We start from the raw sequence: 20,239 nt of genomic DNA on the forward strand, positions 1-20,239 counted from the left end.
ATTTAGTAAATTTAACAAATAAATTCAGGTAGGTCAGCCAGTAAGTGGAAAATTACAGAGAAGAAAGTTCTAGAGGGAGTGTTGCAACTAACACTTCATGTATGCACCCAGCTAAACAAAAATAAACCACCGTGGACATGCAAGAAAGGAATCCTGAGACCTCCAATCTCTCCAACACACTGGCCATCTGACCAGGGCAAGAGCTCATTGGTGAGGAGAACTATTTGGGCATCTGTGATCTTGCTTGTCCCAATCCCTTGCCTATTCTGCCACATAAATTCTCATTCTTGTCAGATGAGCTGTTGTTTGATCTCTCCAGATGTTGAAAGGGCAAGACTCAAGTTCCCCAATGGAGGATGTGGGTACACAATACATCACTTTTCAGAGTACTATGAACTTTGGATTTCACATTAAGATGCTATTTGTATAGTAATTGGGAACCTATAAATTATATATTTAGTGTTTTACATAAATGGCCACTTTTATTTGATTAAAAATAAAGTAAGTATAAATCCATTATCATTAATGGCTGCAAATCAGAATATAACACTGCTGTATTTTTGTAGAAATCTATTTAGGTACTATGTCGATGGAGAAAGAAATAGGGCTATGAGTAAGTACATACAAGTAAATTCAGCCCACGCTGAGTACACACTTGTGGCACAGCCGTACAACGTGCATAGTAGAGTTAAGCTCGCAGCTTTGCACAACACTGATGATTATGGGCCCCACCAAAGTGTTATACTTTCTTTCATTATTTCCATAGATTAATTTGAAGACTTCACTTTGGGAAGAAAGCTAAGTGGTCTGTCCCTACAGAACACAACTCAATATATATTGCAGATGACTCCCTCAAATACGACTACCTTAAGGAATTCCTTTAATAATAACCCATGACAATGATTTCCTTTATGTCTTTTAAAAGACAAAGATTATTATAAACTAAAAAATATCAAAGAATGGTTTAATTCCCTAATACACCCTCTTCTAGAAGCGAATGTATTCATTATGACTAACACATATTGATTTAGGTTGCAAGTATCCCAAAATGCTATAAAACTACTCATATATAATGTACATTGAGAATGACTAGCATGTATAAGTGATAGCTACAGTTTTTAAATTTTCAGAATTTAGTGATAAATGGTAATGTTGATCTGTGCCAACACAGTTAACATAGCTTCTGAGAATAAACTTGCCATAAGCTATTCATTAGATGTTTATTGCTCAGCTTCTACTTTAAAGGCTATGATTAAGAAGCCTACACAAAAAATACTAGCTCTAATCTTCACTATCATCTATTAATGAAAAGGCTGTAAAATTTTAAAACAGCATGTAATATTACAGTGAGTAATTTATCAAGAATTTGAATTAATATTACTCCAAAATAAGTGATTTCAAGGCAGTCATTCGGGATAGGACACATTCTGCAGTTGGGAGTCCTTCTTCTGATACAGCATTTTCAGGTAAATCAAGACAAGTTTGGCACATGTTCTGCAGTGATCCAACATAAATTTCTGGTATAGAAATTTCATTTCATTGAAAGTGTCACACCCATTTTATTTCCATCTCATAAAGCCACCCTTTTAGCTGAAATCATAAGAAGCTATTGCAATTAAATATGATTTTTAATGCATATTCAGCAAAATAAAATATAAAGTTATGGAAGCACTATGCTTATTAGGAACGTTCCAACACCAACAGTAGTGGAGCGAGGGCAGAGAAGGGATGGTCTTAAGGAAAAAAGTACAATTTACATCATAGGTAGGACTGCAGTAACTTCAAGGCAGTCGTCAAAAAGACCTGCTAGTCTAGCATTGTCTTTGTAAACTATATATTACTCCAAATGTTGAAAGCTTTTCTTTAAAGCACTAAGCTTTGAAGTCTTCAGCTTTTTTCTCTCTCCCCGCCCCCCCCCCCCCCCCCCTCCCCGCCAAGTAACAACCTCAGCAAGGTGTCCTGGTTACATGGACCTTATCTCCCATTCAAAACAGAAATTTGGTAAAAATTCAATAGTTGAGATTACTCTGCTTCTGGAAGAACTCCTACTGAAACCAATGAGTTGCATTAAGAGTATTTAGTCCTTAGTAATCCTCATCTTTGTTACTGATAATTCAAAGCCAGAATAAGGACCAGAAAAACCCTCTTCAGGGTCTGTCACAGGTTGCAGTATTAGAACTGTATAGGCTTCTTAATAAGACAAAGTAATAATTTGCTCTTTTCACTGATTCTGTCCACTTTCTCTAGCTTGTTGGGGAAGTTTCTTATGAACAGCTCCAAAACACCTGCTGAAGTTCACCACAGATCAATACACATACAGCTGCAATGAAGCTGCTGAAAATGCAACTGTTCACATGCAGACTATGATTATGGGCATAAAATGTGGTCCCATGGGTTATCCGCTTTGTTTTAGCGTACAGCACATTTACCTAGCCCAGCCCCTGCAATACATAAGTTACATCCTGTTTTACTCCAGTTTCTTCACAGAGCGTCCTCAGCTAAACTCTTTTATATATATCAATTAAAATTCAGGAGTAGGCTAGGCATGCTAGGGAATCCATGTGGAGAGCAATTTAACCCACCCCATTCCATTAATCTACCCAATTTCCTTAAAAAGAGTTGTAATCTCCCTCACAGCAAGTAACATTAAATGTATTGCAAGATACATATGTTCACCAAGTGAACATAATGAGAACATATTTATTTTTTCTAAGAGTAATGAGCATACTAAACAATTAATTTGAAAGCTATGCAAGTGTTAATTCACTGATAGAAACAAGTACCTGGGGTTCTTCCCCTGATGTTTTCTAGTATATTTGAACGTGAAATTAATTTTATTAGCGTTAGTCAGTCAAAGACCAAAGAATTCAAGATAGAAGTATTTGTTTTCATGAGATTAGATGACGCAGAATAATGAGTATTGTTTAAAAATCACGTCAGTTAAGAAAAAGATGACTAAGGCATGAACTCTTTCTATTAATATCTTATTTGAATTGCCTAGTTCACATTTTACTTCTCACATCTAGTCTGCCTTTTGGAAAGATGCATGAAGCACTAAGTTAGATGCAACACTGCAAACACTGTGTAAAGTCCCCAACTATTACAAGTGGAAGTGTCATTACCGAATGAGCAAGAGCAAGTTCTAGTCCTAGGAGAGTTTGTAACACTAAAAGATAAACAAGGTTTCAAAAAACAAGTATCCATGGTGTCATGTCTTCCAGAAGCTAGCTCTGTGTTATTTTTCATTATTGAAAGAATACGGGAAAATGTTGTGGATTTATCCCTCACGCTTATGCGTGATAGAATATCTCATAAATTGATACTTGTGTCAAATGTGTATTTCCTTACTGAAGATCTGAACTGATGAGAATCTTCACAAACAATTTATATAACCTGGCTGATAATACGTCTTAGGAATTCAACCAGAAATTTCAAAAAGGAGAAAAGACTGCTTTCGCAGTAGTTCAGGCCTGGTTTAATTGTGAGGCGACGAAGGCCAGAGAAAGCTAGATGAAATGTGAAATGACCACAGATGTCAGGGGAATAGCACGGTCAGCCTTTGGAGAACCCAATTCTAGAACCAGAACGGATCCCAGACAGCATGGGACTCAGAAGGGAAACCCCCAGAGAATTATTTTGTAGTTTTCTGTTACTGAGACAAGCGGCTACGTGTGCGAGCAAAGTCACAAGGTGCCTGCGAACCCATTTCTATTACGGTGTATCACACTGTGACAAGCCACAACCCTCTCGTGTCTCTCAACAAGGATAAACTTCCCAGGTGACTTTCCATATTTAGTGAGAGTAAGACTATTCTGCATCCTGTAATAATATCATAGCATACCGGTATCCTAGAAGTATAGTCCTAGATCCATTACTAGATACTTAAAAGCAGAGTTTCCAAAACAGATTTACCGCTACAAATTTTCATGGTCCTCAGATTTCCCTGCAGTATGTAAATACTGTCTCTTAACAAAATGAGCAGTTTTCTAAAACACTCCCACTGAAGTCAGGGAAGTCTTAGTTACGAATATGTCAATATTAACACAAGTGTGGTATACCTCATGCACTTGCTGTTACATATGCAAAGTTAATGCATTACAGATTAACAAAGTAGCAAAATTGCAAAACCCTAAACATGGTTTACCTAATTTTGTTGATACGTTAACTTTCAGATTAAGAGTTTGATTTCTCTACCTCAACAATGCATTTATGTTAGGTATTACTGTAAATTCTGGAAGATTTACTAAAACAGAAAACAAATAGTGTTTCTATTCTCTATTGGAAGAGCTCTGGGTGGTAAATTATGCCGCTGGAAACCCTGCATGCTACCTCCTTGACACAACTAATCTCTGCAGAAGCGCCTTGACCCTCACAGGGAAAACTAAAGTGAATACTCACCCTCCGTGCTTAACTTTCAGTATCCAAGTAGTATCCCAGCATTCAGTGAATTATTCACATATTTAACACAAGCACGTATACATTAAAAGCCACACAGCTTAAAGCAGGCTCAAACTCCACCGTACTATAAGATGAAGTTCTCAGATCTGAGGCTTCTCCAGGAACACCCTACTCTGTGATAAGATCACATTTTTACACTATAAACAATACACTACATCAAAAGCTATTAGGGGTAACATAGCAAATTCAGAGAAGGTGTAGCTGAGCTTAGCTCTTATGGATTTAATCAAAATTTAATTCACTATTATGTATTCATTTTGTTGACTAAAATACTATTTAATTTACAGCCTTTAAAAATAGAAGGGTCTAAAATTTGGTGCAGCTATCCTTCTACACGTACATTTAACATTTTAATACACTTTAACTCGACAGTCTTTAATCATCCAACCAATTGGCTAAGTGCAAAAAACCAGAGCAATTCATGTCACAGCCTTGATTCTTAGCTTCATGACTGCTGCTCCTTTAAAAGTAAGAACATGCATAGTCTCCACAGTCTGTGAAACCAACTACACTCAAAGTTACCTTTTTGCATCTTCCTAATAAAAATATCTTCCTTCTTTACAAATCAAAACTTAAAGCCTCAGAAAATATTTAGGTTTGCATCACAGGTATAACAGAAGATTTTGTTTCCTCAGTATAATATTTATCTATGCCTGGATCACTTTCACATCAAATTCCTCTGTTACATGAGGAATACTAAGTAACATTTGTAACTGCTCACTCATATGGAGAGCCATTTAATGAATATCTCGCAGCAAAAAGGATCATTATCATACACATACATTTACATCTCACTTCTATTTGTCTGCAAGAAGACAAACAGATTGAAAGAGAAAGCAAGCTCAGTTGCGTTCGGAAATAAACTTAGTGCCAAAACCAAAAACAGGCCATTGTATCCCCATAATTGAACCTCTCAATTGAACCCTCAATTGCAGGTGTTTGCTTAACCAAAACCCAAACTTGCATTAGAGACATGTCAGTTAATGAAAAGTGAATGCTCTACTGACTTTTGATTATAGGAGACAAATTAGCATTAAAAGTTATTACTGCTTTAAGTTTAATCATTGGCAAAATCAGCGGAACTAATTTTAGCTGAGCAAAGCAATGTTCTGAAAACTTTGTTAAAAGGTGATTTTCAAAGTCCAATAAATGAACCTGAAATATGAGGATGAGAGTGACAACATACATCCAACAGATCTAGTACATTCAGTGCTTGAAACACATATGAACATTTGTATTTGTTCCAAGAACACGCCAACTATCTATCAGTGCCGACTTTCTAAATCTGTTGCAACATTAAGAAGCAACAAGTAAACTTACCGACGTGCAACTAATGTCCAAACTTCTACAAAAATTTCAGTAGCAACTGTTTAATACAACGGTAAAATACAAAACCGACAATGGAACTACTGATTTTCTAGTAACTGTATGTATACATTAGAGCATCCTAGTCAAAAAAGGAAAAAAAAAAAAAATCAGCACACAGAAGGAAAATGGAGGTGTGAAGGATTTGTTAATGATATACTATAAACAGTAAGGGTTTGATGTGTGAAGTTATGTATTAAAATATTACCAAATGTCCGATAATTGAAAAAAATAACACAGCCAATTTTCAAGCAATAAAATTTAACAGCCCATCCAAGTAAGGCAAGAGGAAACCGTTGCCAATTTTTCCTTTTCCTTTTAACATGTCATTGTCTTCTTTTGCAGAAGCTCACAGTGAGCCTATGTTGACACCTTTAAGCAAAGAAATGTGACATTCCAGAAATACATAGGGCATCACATGCATTATAGATGACAATGGAACCTATATCGATAATGGGGAATACAAAGCAATTCCTTGGAGTTCTTCACTCTTATTCAACAATTTTGATTTTTAAATTTTATTGACATTAAATACTGCCAAATGTGTGGGCCAGAGGCAGAGGTGATGCTCTTAAAAAAACAGGACAATCAGATCAGGCTGCCCAATCTAAAAACATGCCAGCAAACATTTGGATTCTGATCTATCATACCTTGTCACATGCTTATACAGAAAACTTATTTTTAAAATATTTTATAAAGTATTGTATGTCGTAACATTTTCCGACTCTTTTACTTATTAAGACAAATGGCATTTCTGCTATGAGACCTCTGAACAGGGAAGAATTATTATTTTCATCATTTGCAAGGTTTCTAAAAATATAGTTAAATAGTTCTCCTGTAAGTATACTGTAATGATTCTAAAGCCTTGGATTTCAGCTGCAGAAAGATTTAAGTATTGGACTTTTGCAAAAATAAAATTCCCACCTTGCTGACAGGTCAAAGCTCTCTTTCCTACAGGACAAGATACAAGACCACAAAGCTGTCATTCAATTAGGATGGAAATATTAACAAACACTTGTCTCAGATCAGCATCCCTTTGTTTGTGGTTTGGTATGAGAAGGAGCAAATACTGCAGAGTAACAGAAACAGCTGTAACAGAAGTAACATTATTTAGTACACTAGAAACGATGCAAAGTACCCAGGTAGCTGTTATATAAGTGCTTTAGCTATCTTCCTGCTCTTCTCCACCTGACAGCTTCAGAAACATGCCAGAAGAACCAACAATCCAATGTGGATTTGGTCTTTACCTCCAGCTTGACTTTAGGTCAGCTCTTTTAGCTATGGTTTGCTCTTTTGCATAATAGTCTGATGGTTACTGGAGTCACCCTGGAAAGACAAACCTCCATCCCCACGTTCCTGTCTTCCATGGACCAGGATGGAAGGCAAACCTGGATGAAGCTGAGCTGATTAGCTGTTCGACTAAGATTACGAAAGCAGATCAGAGAGCAAGTATGACAAGAACACTGCTCCAGCACTAAAAGAGTTTTGACCCAGCTCTCAAGACTGCTTATATATTTTTCATTAAGGGCTCATTGATTAAGTCCATAGAAAACATTATGCTGGGAGTTAAAAATGAGCTAACTTTGCTTTTGTGCCAAATACTTCTTGGGGTTCCTAAATCAGTTCATCTTATCTCCTCACCTGGTGCCAAGATTTGGCAGCATGCAAGCTACTCTGCTTTACTTAAGAACAAATATTCTACAGTCTTCCAAAAAGTATTTCTTATCATACCCCAGTAAAGAGCAACTGGCCCTTCAGCAGTCAATAGTTGTTGTTACTGCTGACTACAGACATTTTACTCAGACTGTAGGTTTTTTGAGAATAGATAATATTTTCATTTTTTCTGTTCTGTATTCATTTCATTTCTGCCTTTTATCACCAGTGTTCCAGAACAGCTTCTGTTGTGGTTATCTTGTTTGATTTTTTTTTTTCCTCCTAGCTCTTTTGTCACTCTCTCACTTCCATCTGTTTTGGAGAGCTATGTATAAGCTTACTAAAATCTTTCAAAATTTTGCATTTTCAATTAGAACTGAAAAAAGGGCAATATCAAACACAGTTTTAAAATGGAAGCAGGATAAGTCTGGGAACCACCTCTAATCTCCCATCTTGTGTTCCTGTCATTAGCGCACACGCACACACACACCCACACGCAAGTGTGTGAGTGAATTTGCACATGCTGACTTCGTCCCTCAGATTCTGAAGACTGCCGAGATTATCAGGGAGGGAGGTATACCTCTAACACTGATGAACAAGTTTGTTTAGGCTGAAATCAGATCTTGTATTCACCTGTAGTTATATTCCAAAATATTACACTACACACGATACTTTGCGCACGGATCCTCACACCAATTACTGATAACATTCCTTAAGAGCTAGTACATAGACCTAAAATGACACACCAAGAAGGACAGCAGGCTTTAATTTCGTCAGTATTAAATCAAAGCCAAATCTGGTACTCATTGCCATTTTTGCCCTGAGCAGTAAGTGATGGAGTACTTCTTCAATACTGATTTAATTTACAATTAGAGTTTTCCTAAATGTGATGGCTACACCCTATCTCACAAACCTCATTTTTAACCTTAACATATGACATAATATGAAAACTGCTGATACAAATAATTGACTGCTTTATTATAAATAAGAATACTTAATTTTTTTTTAAAATGCCTCATAAATCCACATTAAGTCTACCTTATTGATTTCAGAAAAGTTCATTTTATTTCCATAGCAATATTCCATGATTTGAGCACTTAAAAAAAAAACCCACTTTTCTCAGTTTTAACTGTCATTGAAATATCCTTCGTTTCAAAGATATCAAGAAATTATCACTATTCATTTTCAATACAAAGCCTCTTACATTTCAGCTGTCATTTTCAAAAAATCATACTGAAAATAGTGTTTCTAAGCAGAGTTCAGTTGCAGTGTAATAAGTAATAATTTCATCAATTAGCAGTATTCAGCATCCACTGAGAGTTCTCTCACTATTATTTTATTCATAGAGTCCTTTGTGGAAGTAGCATACTAAAAAGATCCATTTATCCTTCAAGGTTTTTCATAAATGTGTCATACATCTTAGAAAACAATTGGTTATTATTCTCGCTCAATCTAAATAACTATAATAACTTCCAGGTGTAAAACCTCTTTTTATACTTCCAATCTTCTTTACTCACATTATGGGTCTACATTTTTAATAACCTATTCTAACACTTCTACGTACTTTCACACATGCATTCTGGAGTTTTGCATGGATGCTAGACATGCCTGGATGGGAGGGTAGTCAGCTTATTGTTAACAGCAGAATAGAACTGGGTTTCATAGAATGCCCTTCACAATAAAGGCAAAAACAAGCATTTTATAATGAGCTAGATGCTAGCATACATCCTAACAGTGCAATGGCTGTAAAGCAAAACGCTGTGATCGTTAAATTCAGCAATAGCTTGCTTGCAGCGCCTATTTTATTTCTCCTTTCCTCTAGATCCCTCCACATATTTATCAGACCATCTCTCCTCACCCAGAAGGACATGTCCTGCCTTCTGTCCTTTCAACTCAAGACTACGAAGGGCTCCCTTCAGAGCACAATATTCCTTCATCAACTAACAGAGATGCGATTGGGCAGCATGAGGACCTCTTACAAGGCTGGGTAGACAGCCCTGTGCAGAGCGTACAGCACAATCAAACATTCCCGTCTCAGGAACAGTAGCCCAAATTTCAGTGACGCATCTCCTACGCAGCAGCCTGCTTCATTCTCTCCAAGTTGGCCAAATGTCTTGTTGACCAAGAAAACCCTGGCCAGCACAGTTCATTCCAACAGAAGAAGTTTCAATTCAAATAAGGCCTCTCAGAGCACAGCTAATAAAATCACAACAAAGAACCAAGGAAAGTGTGCAGCAACATATTAATAAATAAACTATGTACCACAACAACCTCTCTGAAAATGGCACAGAGTCCAATCTCCATAATAAATATAAACCTAATGACATTGCTCATATGACTAATACTTGAAAGAAGTGCACCATTAGGAAGAAGAGATTAACTAACATCAAACTTTCAAAGCAGCTTTCAATTTTTCCACCTCATTTCTACATTCTCAAAGTGTGTGCACAGGTACATCTATTAAACAACCTGCATACATCGGCAAGATGTGTAAATCAGACAGTTTGGCTGCCTGGACACTTCTGTCTTTAATTACATATATAATTGTTTTTGAATATGAAATTAAAATGTCGGAATGCACCATGATTGCCTTTAACTGATGACTACCATCCCATCTAAATGGAAATATTTAGATTCAACACCTAGATATTTTTTAATTAGCTTTCAAGTGAAGTCACGGGCAAGCATGTCTGCCTTCTCCCATTTGCACTGTTGGTGTCAAGTTGAACTGGAAAGGCCAACCATTTCAGTGAACTCAAATAAACGTAATTTTAAGGTCAAGTCACTTGTAACACTTCAGGCAGCAAATGTCATACTGAAAATAAAACTGAACCTTGGCTTGAGCAGAGATGAAAGATTTGGCATTTCAAGGACTTCATTGTGTTTATCACTTTAAATTTACAAATAAAACACTGGCATCACATACATTTATCATACTAATAAAGCTTTCTGCAACTATATGTATAAATACTGGAAGCACTTTTAAAAACAAAATACTTTTACAGGCAGTCTTACCCTAATTTCAAATGGTGAAGTCTCTGCAAGACCTAAAAACACTCAAAATTCCACATTGGCTTAGTGAGGCATCTCTGACCATGGTAAGAGACCAGATGTTTCATAAGAAGGTCTAAGTATTTTGACAGAGGGCAGAAGTGAAATTGCCCAACTCACTCCACAGCACAAGAAAACAAGGAAGTTGAAAAATTGTGTTATTTCATTTGTTCTGAGACTACACATCAAAGGTACAGATGTATTTCTCCCCATCCCTAGCATGAGCAGCGTGACCCAAGTACTGGCCACCTAAGGTTGACACTCTACGGCTATCGGACGGTGTAAGTCACCTCCCACCACTCACAAAGCGTGCTAATACACTAACATCTGAGGAATTAAAATATCTCATGGCTTTGACTAAGGCCTACCACTGTTTAATGTGGAACCTCCATTTACACTAAGCCCTTCACAAATACACTTATGGGTTTGATATAGACATGCTAGTCATCCAGATGATGCATTTCCAAGGAGAATAAACCCCTGTTCTGTCAGTGAGCTGTCTCAGGGACAGAATACATATCAGAATTGCTTCACGAAGGGATTCTTGCATTCTTCCTGCTTGTACTGAAAACTGGATCCCTTTGGTGTAAATCTGGGCTGAGAATGGTAATTCTACTACAACTTAACTGGCTAATAGCTTATGAATTGGATAATATTAAGAAAAAAACTCCTATACATATCTTGATTGAAACAGTCCCCAAATGTACTTGCTTTTGCATTTCATCCTCACTGTCTCTTCTAACTTTTGTTGTTGCCATTGTTTTTTTCTAATTATATTTAAAGTAGCTTGCCCACTTGAATCCTATGTTCTTTGCCATCTGCAACAACAAAAAAGATTCGGGTATTTCTTATAGGTGTAAGACCCTATGAGCAGAAAAAAGGAATTTAAAGTTAAACTTCAGAGCCAGCCTGAATCACCTCTATTTCATAAAAGAATACACCTGGCCAATTTGAAGGCAAAATGTTCTTCTTATTTCTAATAAGCATTATTATAAGAAGAAAACCAGAGAATTTAGTTCATTTCCTCTGCTTACTTCTTAACCTGCTTTCTCCCCCAGTCCCAATCTGACCTGGATATATCTGATTTTTTTTTTTATATTTACACTTTGAATTATGGCATTGCATTTGAACTGCACACAGACCGAGATGACAAAATGCCCACCAAGATCTGTGTAGCCGATCTCTGCTGGCACATTTCACAAACCGATGCTCTGCACACGTAAAAATGCCAGAGATTTATGCTGTGCTGATCTGCAAGAAGAATTCTGCCCTTAGTATACAAATGACAGCAAATGAAAATGAAAAGACTTTGAATAACATGCCCACACAAACGCCACCCTCTGAGCTTCTGATAAGACATTTATGGCCAAAGGTTTCCTAATCCCAAATGTTTGATTTCTTTGCCAAATCACATACTTGCCGAAGTCTCATATAAAGGCACAAATCCTGCTCTTCTCAAAGGCGATGGCACAGGGCAGGGAGCAGAGTGTGTAACACTGTACTGATGAAATAAAAAAAGGAATAGAAATCATATGCTAATAAGAGGAGGGAGGTTGCCAGGCAACCAGGGAGGGAGAGAAAGCAGTTTTTGATTTGAACTCTGTGCTGTCAAAGGGTTAGCGTAGCCAGAACAAACAGGACACGTTCAAGCCAGCTTGTCTGCAGCCACCAGGAATTTTGGCTTTTCTCAACATTTTAAGTAGAAGTGTGTTCTCAACTCAGTGCCAGCTATGTTTGTGTTCCCTGGGGCATTTCACTGACACTGGCAAAATGGCATAGGATAGGATGGACAATAGATTTTTAAAAAGTGTCCATTTGAAAAGCAGCAGCATGTGCCTTTGGGTAGCAAAAACTGCACCATGCATGTAGACTAGCTTGTAGAGATAGCTGTACAACCTTGGATCCAAGCAAATCCCAGTCCATCAGAGACAGCCACACCTCTCTCAGCTGCAGTGAAAACTGTGCAAGTTCTGCCCTGCTGCTAAAACCGCACCCCTTCAAATGCCTCTCAAAAAGCTGCCCTGCACCACTGCACTCTTGTCACATCTGATGGGCAAAATCCCGCCTTACAGATCTCAGCTTCCTAGATCAACATGTAGTTTTACTTTCTTAAAAGATGTAACACTAAGCAGAGGAAAAAATAAAATTCAAGTCCAGTCTACAACATAAAATCATCATGAAATCCATTCACATAACAGAAAGGAAAATGAATTTCAGTTCCTTCTTGGCTTTAGAGTTGTTACCTGCAGCGACAACCGTCGTAAATCTCATAGCGGCCTGCGTTTCTCAAGTCCCAACCATGAGAAAAGGTGGGAGTAGCAGGTCGTATTTTAAAGACCTTCCTACAAAAAGAGTAAAATTTTTAAAATGGGGAAAAAATTGGAAGTTGAATTCATGAATAACATTAAAACTCAATGGTCAAACGAAAATGAGAAGTACAAGAGTCAATTTTTTTTTTCCCCAATATCATTATTTTGGAGAATTTGACTGAATTTCAGTGCTACAATTTAGCAGACTACCGGCAGTGGAGGCAAGACCGTACATAATTCTTTGAGCATCAACAGGATTTGCATGTACAACATAAAAAGGTAAAATGTTTCATACAGAAGACTTTCCTTCCTACTTGCCAGACCAGGTTTTAACCTGATGAGTAAATCATATTGTTCAATTCTCCAAGATAGACATGATAATTGTGGTCTATAATCTTCCACAAGGTCTTGGTAATCATGCTATAATTGCTGTTCCACTCAGCCAAGAGTTTACTACAATAAAACCACTAAAACAATAAAAGAGCTTGAGAAATTCATTAAACAAAAATAGCTAAACAGGAAGTTTTGTTTCCTCACTGATTGTTTGTCAAATGACCCTAGAAAGATACAGCCATCAATCTGGAACAGCCATCTGATCATCACGGCAAGCTATAAAGCAATAACTTCAAAAAATCCTACATATTAAAGCTTCATTATGGAACTTCAAACAACTAGCAGGTATCTACAACAGAGAGAGACACTGTAATAATTGGGGCTTTTTAAAATAAAAGTTTAGCCTAGATCAAAGAAAGCTAGCTTCAGCTATTTATTCACATAATCTTTGCTTGACACTTTTGCAAGCCATGTTGACTAGCAGGATTCCCTGCTATCTTGCTGGAGGTTTCCTGTGTTTTTACACTATTTTTTAATCCTTGCCCTGCTTTCCCCTTTAGAGGACACCAAGCTTAGCTCTCAGACGTACCCTCAAGGCACCGCCTTTGCTACCTGCAGTCCTTCACTGTTCTAGTCCATTTGTATTGGGAGAAGAATAAAAATGACAAGTGAAACTTGCCTACCTTGCTGTCATAGCCCGTGCTTTGTAACACCCGCTAAGTATACATCCCAGGGAAAGAAGAACTGTCACTGCTATCAAACCTGCTACTTTAAGTGGTATGGAAACTGCAGGTTGTACAATAAAGCTTCCTTGAGACTCAGGGGCACTTCCCAGGTGGCCCTTGCATGAAGCAAGGAGCATGGTACAAGAAGTCCTGTTCCCCCACCTACCTGACCCTGGAACCAGCTGCAGCCCTTGAGTTCAGGCATGCTGACTGCATCCTTGGTGAGCTGCTCAAACAGGTTATAACCTCATTCCACCTTCATTAGCGGCCTTCAGAGAGCAGTGTGTATCTTGCTGCTGAGGAAACCCAAAATCAACACACATGCACTGAGGAACTCCTAGAGCCTCCTCTGTGTCCTCACTAAGGTCGGCACTCAATGGGCACAGTCTGGCCCTTAAAAAACACTCCTCTTCACCCTGAAGTTAATGTAGTTTGTAAAGCTTTTGTCCACAATAGGCAACAGCAACTTATTGATACCTATGGATTACACTACCACAGAGATAAGACTGGAGCGCACGAGAAGCACAGCAAATGTTAGCTTTCTAAAGTAACACCAAATAAAGATACATAGATGAATTTTATAATAACCTTTCAAACAAAAAGATGTGATTTAAGAGCCATCTATACTCTCCAACGCTAATGAACAGAAAGCTTGACACAGTTACAGTGACAATATTCATTATATTATATGTGAAAGCGCCACAAATTTACCCTGGTAATTCTCAGGCAATTCCCAGATTGCTATTTCAGAACATGGCTCTAGCCCTTCACACCTTTCCTTTTATTCTCACAAATGAGGCATCAGTGCTGACATCTGGAAACAGCTATGACAGCATGCCAGGTACCCAGCTGCTGGCCCAGCAAGGAATTACCCATTCATCAACACCCAACTCCCTGTTAAACATACGCAATAGATGATTCAGAGGGAAGGTCAGATCTGTGAAATGCCAACATACTCTCTACCTACTGTAAGAATGATAATGCTGTTTGATGCTAAGGTATGTTGGGGAGGTGGGTGTTAATTTACTGTCAATTTAGGTTTGTGACAACAGTGCGGCAAAGCATCTCTGCTCCGCCAAGAAGAAGCCCTTACCAAGGAAGGCTGGCAGTCCTACTCTCACGAGCTGTAGACTGGATGGCAAAGAGCTAGAAAGCATCCACCACCCAAACATCACCAAATGAGGTGACTAGAGGAACTGCAGAGAAAGACTGGACTGCAGTCAGGAAAACACAGCATGCAGAGAACAACATTAAGTAATGTCATTCAAGGTTGTGTCATCCTGGGTGAACTCAAGAAACTGAGTTAAGATTCTACTCAGCACTTCCCAGTTTTACCATTCATCAATTTTTGAATATTTCATCTGGCAACTTCAATTCTTTACAGAACCCTGAAGTTTCCAATAGATACAATTATGTATGGTTTACACACAATGATAGTAAGGAATCAGCTAAAAAAAAAAGGGAAGGCAAAAAAAGGAAGACTTTCTTTCCCAGAGTATCATTGGGAAAGGTCCGTAAGAAGCCTGTAAACACTATCTGGAGTTTGAACGTACATTTAACATACAGTTTCAGATTACAAGTTAGAAAGGGAATGCTGTCCTCATACCGTAGATTTCAAAATTCCTTATAAAGATCTAGAGATGCAATAAATAAAAAGCCAAGACAAGCCCTTGCACCGTACATCCAAGGTAGGTACTTTCACCTGTAGCTATTCTGGAAAGGGCTTTTTTTCCCTTTTGCTTAGAGTTTCTGCACCCAAGGAATATTCTCAGCATGTTCTGATAGATTTGACCAGATTCCACTCCCCTCTCAAAAAAAAAAAAAAAAAAAAAAAGCAGCATTTGGGTTTTGTAGGGTTGGCAGTTGTTTGGGTTTTGGTTTGGTTTGGTTTTGGGGGGTTTTGTGTCTGGTTTTTGGGGGGTTTTGGGTGTTTCTTTTTTTTAACACTAACATTTTTTGGAGAAAACCTTATATTTTAATCACAACACTCCTAGTCTTCCACAATTTGGAAAGCAGACTTTTAGAACCAGATTACCTATGTAATTTCTTCATCTTCTTTAGTTAGGCCAAAAGATTTCAGGGACAGGATGCCCAGGAGCTGAAGCTGCTTGGCTAAGCCAACCAAGGGGGATGAGATTCCTCAGGGACAGCTTCCTGGAATTTTTCTTTTATTAAATAACTTGCAGAATTGGCTGTGATTTTAGCTGCTTCTAGCACAGATTCTTGGCTCCTCTTTAACCAGTGACATCAGTGTTTTCATCTGTCCTTAACTATCTAAATAAATGATAAAGTAGTACCAAGACTCCAACGGTCATATTTAATATTTTAATTATACAAACTATGTTGTGTGAGATGCTAACCACTGAGATAAGTTTAATGAAATCATTCATTCAGTTTTTATACTGTAGTCAAAAAAGTGACCAAAACATTCAAGTTGTGCTGCTAGTGCTCATGTTGATAGACTTCTCCGCTCAACAACCAAATTTCTGAGAATATTTACCTACAATGATATAGGTTTAGCTTACACGCACTTTCTCTACTTCAAAGAAAAAGATAAAATACGTTTTTATTGAAAATACACTGCTTTTTTTTCCCCAAAAAAAGTCCGATGCAGGGGTGAAAAAAAAAAAACAACCAACCAAGCAAACAAAAAAAAAACAGAGAGCTGCAATTAGACTATGAGTAATTATTGATATATTCATCTGGGAGACAAATAATACAGTGACTAAATTTATTCAAACAGATGGGGAAAGGACAATACATTTGGTTAGAAGTAGACTGCGTTGATTTCCTTGCTAATTTAAACGAGTGCTGAAAACAAAACCACAGGACGATAGTGACCAAAGCTTCTACTTTCCACCTGAGAGTAAGGCAAACACTAGCCTTTTTCAAAATACCATCAGTTAGTCTTCTAAATTATGTAGTGCTGCACACTATTACCAACACAATATCCAATATATTGTTCTTTGAATCTGAGTCAAACATATCTAGAAATGCAAAACAATGTAATCCCAGAAATATTTTGTATGAGAAATTTGAGGAAAGTACTGAAAAACCTGCACCGCTAAAAGTCAAACTTCTGTAATAGAAAAATGAACTTCAACACTTGATGAAAAATCCCAGATTGGCTGCTCTGAAAACACTGAGCTGGTAAAAGACAGACAGTATTGATTTCATACCACAGTGCCCCCCTAACTGCTGGGAAGACTTCTACGATAGTTCGTTTTTCCCATCCATTCCATGTTTCAGTTTTATCAGAGTATTTGTAAGAGCATTTCTGGACGTTAGTCATGGTTTGAGCAGCAGCTCAGTTAGGAAATGGACTGGACACAAAAACTCAATATGAGAACTGATGATGAAATTCAGCCACAACTGACCGAGAGGTGTATTCAAGCTGCTGCTGTGCACGTTTGTGTGTCATGGCTGGGCCCTCAAAGCGCTGCAGTAGCCCACCCTAAACCTAATATATTTTAAACTTCAAGGCATACCACAGCAAAAGGTTGTGTCAGGCTGGAACAAGACTGTCAAACTACAAGTTGGTTTATTGTCACTTTGTTTTTCGTAGACTCTCTAAAAGAGCTGAAGCTTACAGCCACGTGCAAGATCCTGTGAAGGGTGGGGGAAAGCTACCTTGAGTCCCAACCATGCAACCTGGCTAACATCAGCAGGACTTTGCCACGTTACACTGCACTAGCCTTAGTCCCAGTCCACCTCACCTCCGCCTTGTACCAGGCCACGTCCGGACCCTACTTCCAAGCTCCCAGTCCAACCTGCGGCAAGGAATGCCATGCAAACACGTGAAGTGCCACAGGTACTGGCAGCCACTGGCAGCGAGGGTGCTACCCCTGCCATCCTGCTCAGCATTCCACGCAGTTATTTTACCCCCAGGAGACACGGTGCGGTGCATCAGCTCAGCTTGGCCCGCAGCGGGACAGGGAGGAACTGCGGGCCCGCAGACCTCTGACGGCCCGCGGGCAGCTGCGGGCCGCTGAGGCCAAGGCCGTGAGGCGCTGTGCGAGGGCCCGGCCCGGCAGCTCGAGGCCGCCCAGGGCCTCCTCAGGGCACGGCCCCCGAGCAGCCCCGCCCCGCAGGAGCCCTGCCAGAGCCGGGAGGGAGACCTCACCGCGGGGGACGGGGCTCGCCCAGACCCAGCCCTCGACTTCGCCGGCGGGGAGTGACAGGAGGCGGCGAGGAGAAGGGGAGGCGCCGGGCGCCGCCCCCTCACGCCCCCACACACCCCTCGGCCGCCCCGCTCGCCGGGGCGAGGGAAGGGGACGCGGGGCGAGAGCCGGAGCGGTGCCTCAGGCCGCCGCCGTCCGCCCCCGAGAAGGGCTGCGGCCGCCCGAGCGGCAGGCCAGCCCCCGGGGCCGGGGGCGGCTCTGCCCGGCACCGGCGGGGCTGCCCGCGGCCGGCCCCGCGGCGCAGCGAGGCCCCGGACGCCGCGGGCGGGCAGCGGCAACAGCGGCGAGGCACTTCCTAACGCCGCCAAACTTTGCTGGGCGCTCCCGGCCCGGGCGCGGCCGCCGGGCAGAGCCCCCTCCCCGCTAGCGACAGCCGCACGTCCCGGCAGGGCGAGTGGGTACCTCAATGTCCACCGGGTCCCGGCTCAGCACACGAGCCATGGTGTCCGCACCGCCACCGCCTTCCCCCGGCTCCCCGCAGTCCCAGAGTGGAGCGGAGCGGAGCGCGGGAGGAGGCGGAGCCGCCAGCCCGGACAGCAACGCCCAAGTGGGCGGGCGCCCCCCGCGCCGGGCCGGGGTCGGGGCCGCCCCGCCGGGCAGAGCCGCGCCGGGTCAGGGGGCGGCCCGGCGGGGCGAAGGGGCAGGTCACCCCGCAGGGCGGGAGCGGTCCCGGCCCGCCGCCTCGGCGCGGTGAGGGCCCGCCCCGCTTTACCTCAAGCCCGCGGCGGGCGCCAGCGGTCACCGAGGGGAGAGGCGGCGGCTCGGCAGAAACCCTCCACAGGGGCTTCACGGCACACAGACCCCGCCGGGAAACGGCCCCTCAGCCGCGGGCCTCGCACGGCGCGGCCGTGGCATCGCCGCTGCCCCAAGGGCAGGTGCCCTGCGGCCCAGCCGCAGCGCCACAGGTTGCCACAGCAGCCCTCGCCAGAGCCCACGGGCACTCGCCCCGTCTGGGTCCACACGCACGCCACAACCTCCTTCACCGTTCCTCCCCATTCCGTGTCGGTGGAAGGGGAAGCGGGGACTGGGCCAAACCTCTCCCTGGTGGTTTTTCCACTTCATGAAAGTCCCACAAGAGGAGCCTGCACGCCAGGGCCGCAGCGAACAGGGCTGTGCTCAGGGGCGCAGCACCTCTCCTGCACGGAGGCCAAGAGGGAGGACCCTTCCCGGGGTTACACACACGCACCCAACCTTCCCAGCATTACTGGCCTGGGCTGTCCCCGAGCCTTCACCCTGCTCCCCACAGGGACAGCGAACCTTCCCTCAGGCGAGTCCCCCCTGCAGAAGCCATCCTGCCGCAGGGAGTGCCACAAAGGCCAGCAGGCCAGGTCACACAGCCTCTGTGCTCTCTTAAGTTTCTTTCCTCCCAAACATTGCAGTTGTTTAATACCTCAAACACAGTATTTATGGTATCATTGAAATCAACATTCCCACTGCAACATACCTAACGAAGAAGTTCTGCCTTCCCTACTACCTTAAAAAACAGCAAAAGCAAGAATTCTCCATTTGGAATAAAACCCAAACACCGTAACATCAGTTTCTAGATAGCACTTTCAACTAGCCACACCTATGATCCACCAAAATATGAGAGCTTTTCTCATCATTTCACAAGAACAGAGGAATTTTAATTATGACTTTGCTTTTCCTATTTGCGTGCCAGGCAACTTCTTGGGTTCTTTCTCCCCTTCTCAAAAGAGAATCCCAGATCTGGTCTTCAACATACTCTTTACAGCACTCATTTTATCCAGTTAGCTTTCATTCTACTCTCCTTTATTACAGCATTAAAAGGATAAAAAAAGGGCTTCCCACTCTTATTTGCTTTATAAAAAGCCTGAAAAACTGTAAGTAGCTTCTGGACACTGATGACCCTTTGGGTGCAGTAGAGAATAGGTTTGCCTTTTCTCTTCCTTTCATGTCTCTGGAGAGAATGCCTCTTACGGAATAGCATGGAAATTTTTCTTTGCATTGTAATTATTTTATTTCTTTCCATCTCTGTAAATGAGCACTTTCAAGATGCCCAGTGGAGATTTTGTTTCCCTTGTAAGATGCACAGAAATAAGGTTGTGGTCTTTTGTGTCTCAAGTGAGAGCTGTGTTTTCTCAAGTCTTTGCTTCAGCACTATCACATAACAATTCTTGCTGATTACAATCACCCATGCAAAGCA

General features: G+C 41.1%; 1 protein-coding gene across 1 annotated transcript in view; it reads right to left on the reverse strand.

Moving 5' to 3' along the window:
- Positions 1 to 18,516, reverse strand: part of DPYD (dihydropyrimidine dehydrogenase) — a gene marked incomplete at both ends in the record, with an annotated part of 361,757 nt that extends 343,241 nt beyond the window's left edge. The window contains one exon of the mRNA XM_082314522.1: positions 18,478 to 18,516. Within this exon, the coding sequence (XP_082170648.1) occupies positions 18,478 to 18,516 (39 nt within the window). The remainder of the gene's footprint in view (positions 1 to 18,477) is intronic.
- Between the last annotated feature and the right edge of the window lie 1,723 nt (positions 18,517 to 20,239).

This window comes from Platalea leucorodia (assembly GCF_965183815.1).
Source record: "Platalea leucorodia genome assembly, chromosome: 5".
Lineage (NCBI taxonomy): Eukaryota > Metazoa > Chordata > Aves > Pelecaniformes > Threskiornithidae > Platalea > Platalea leucorodia.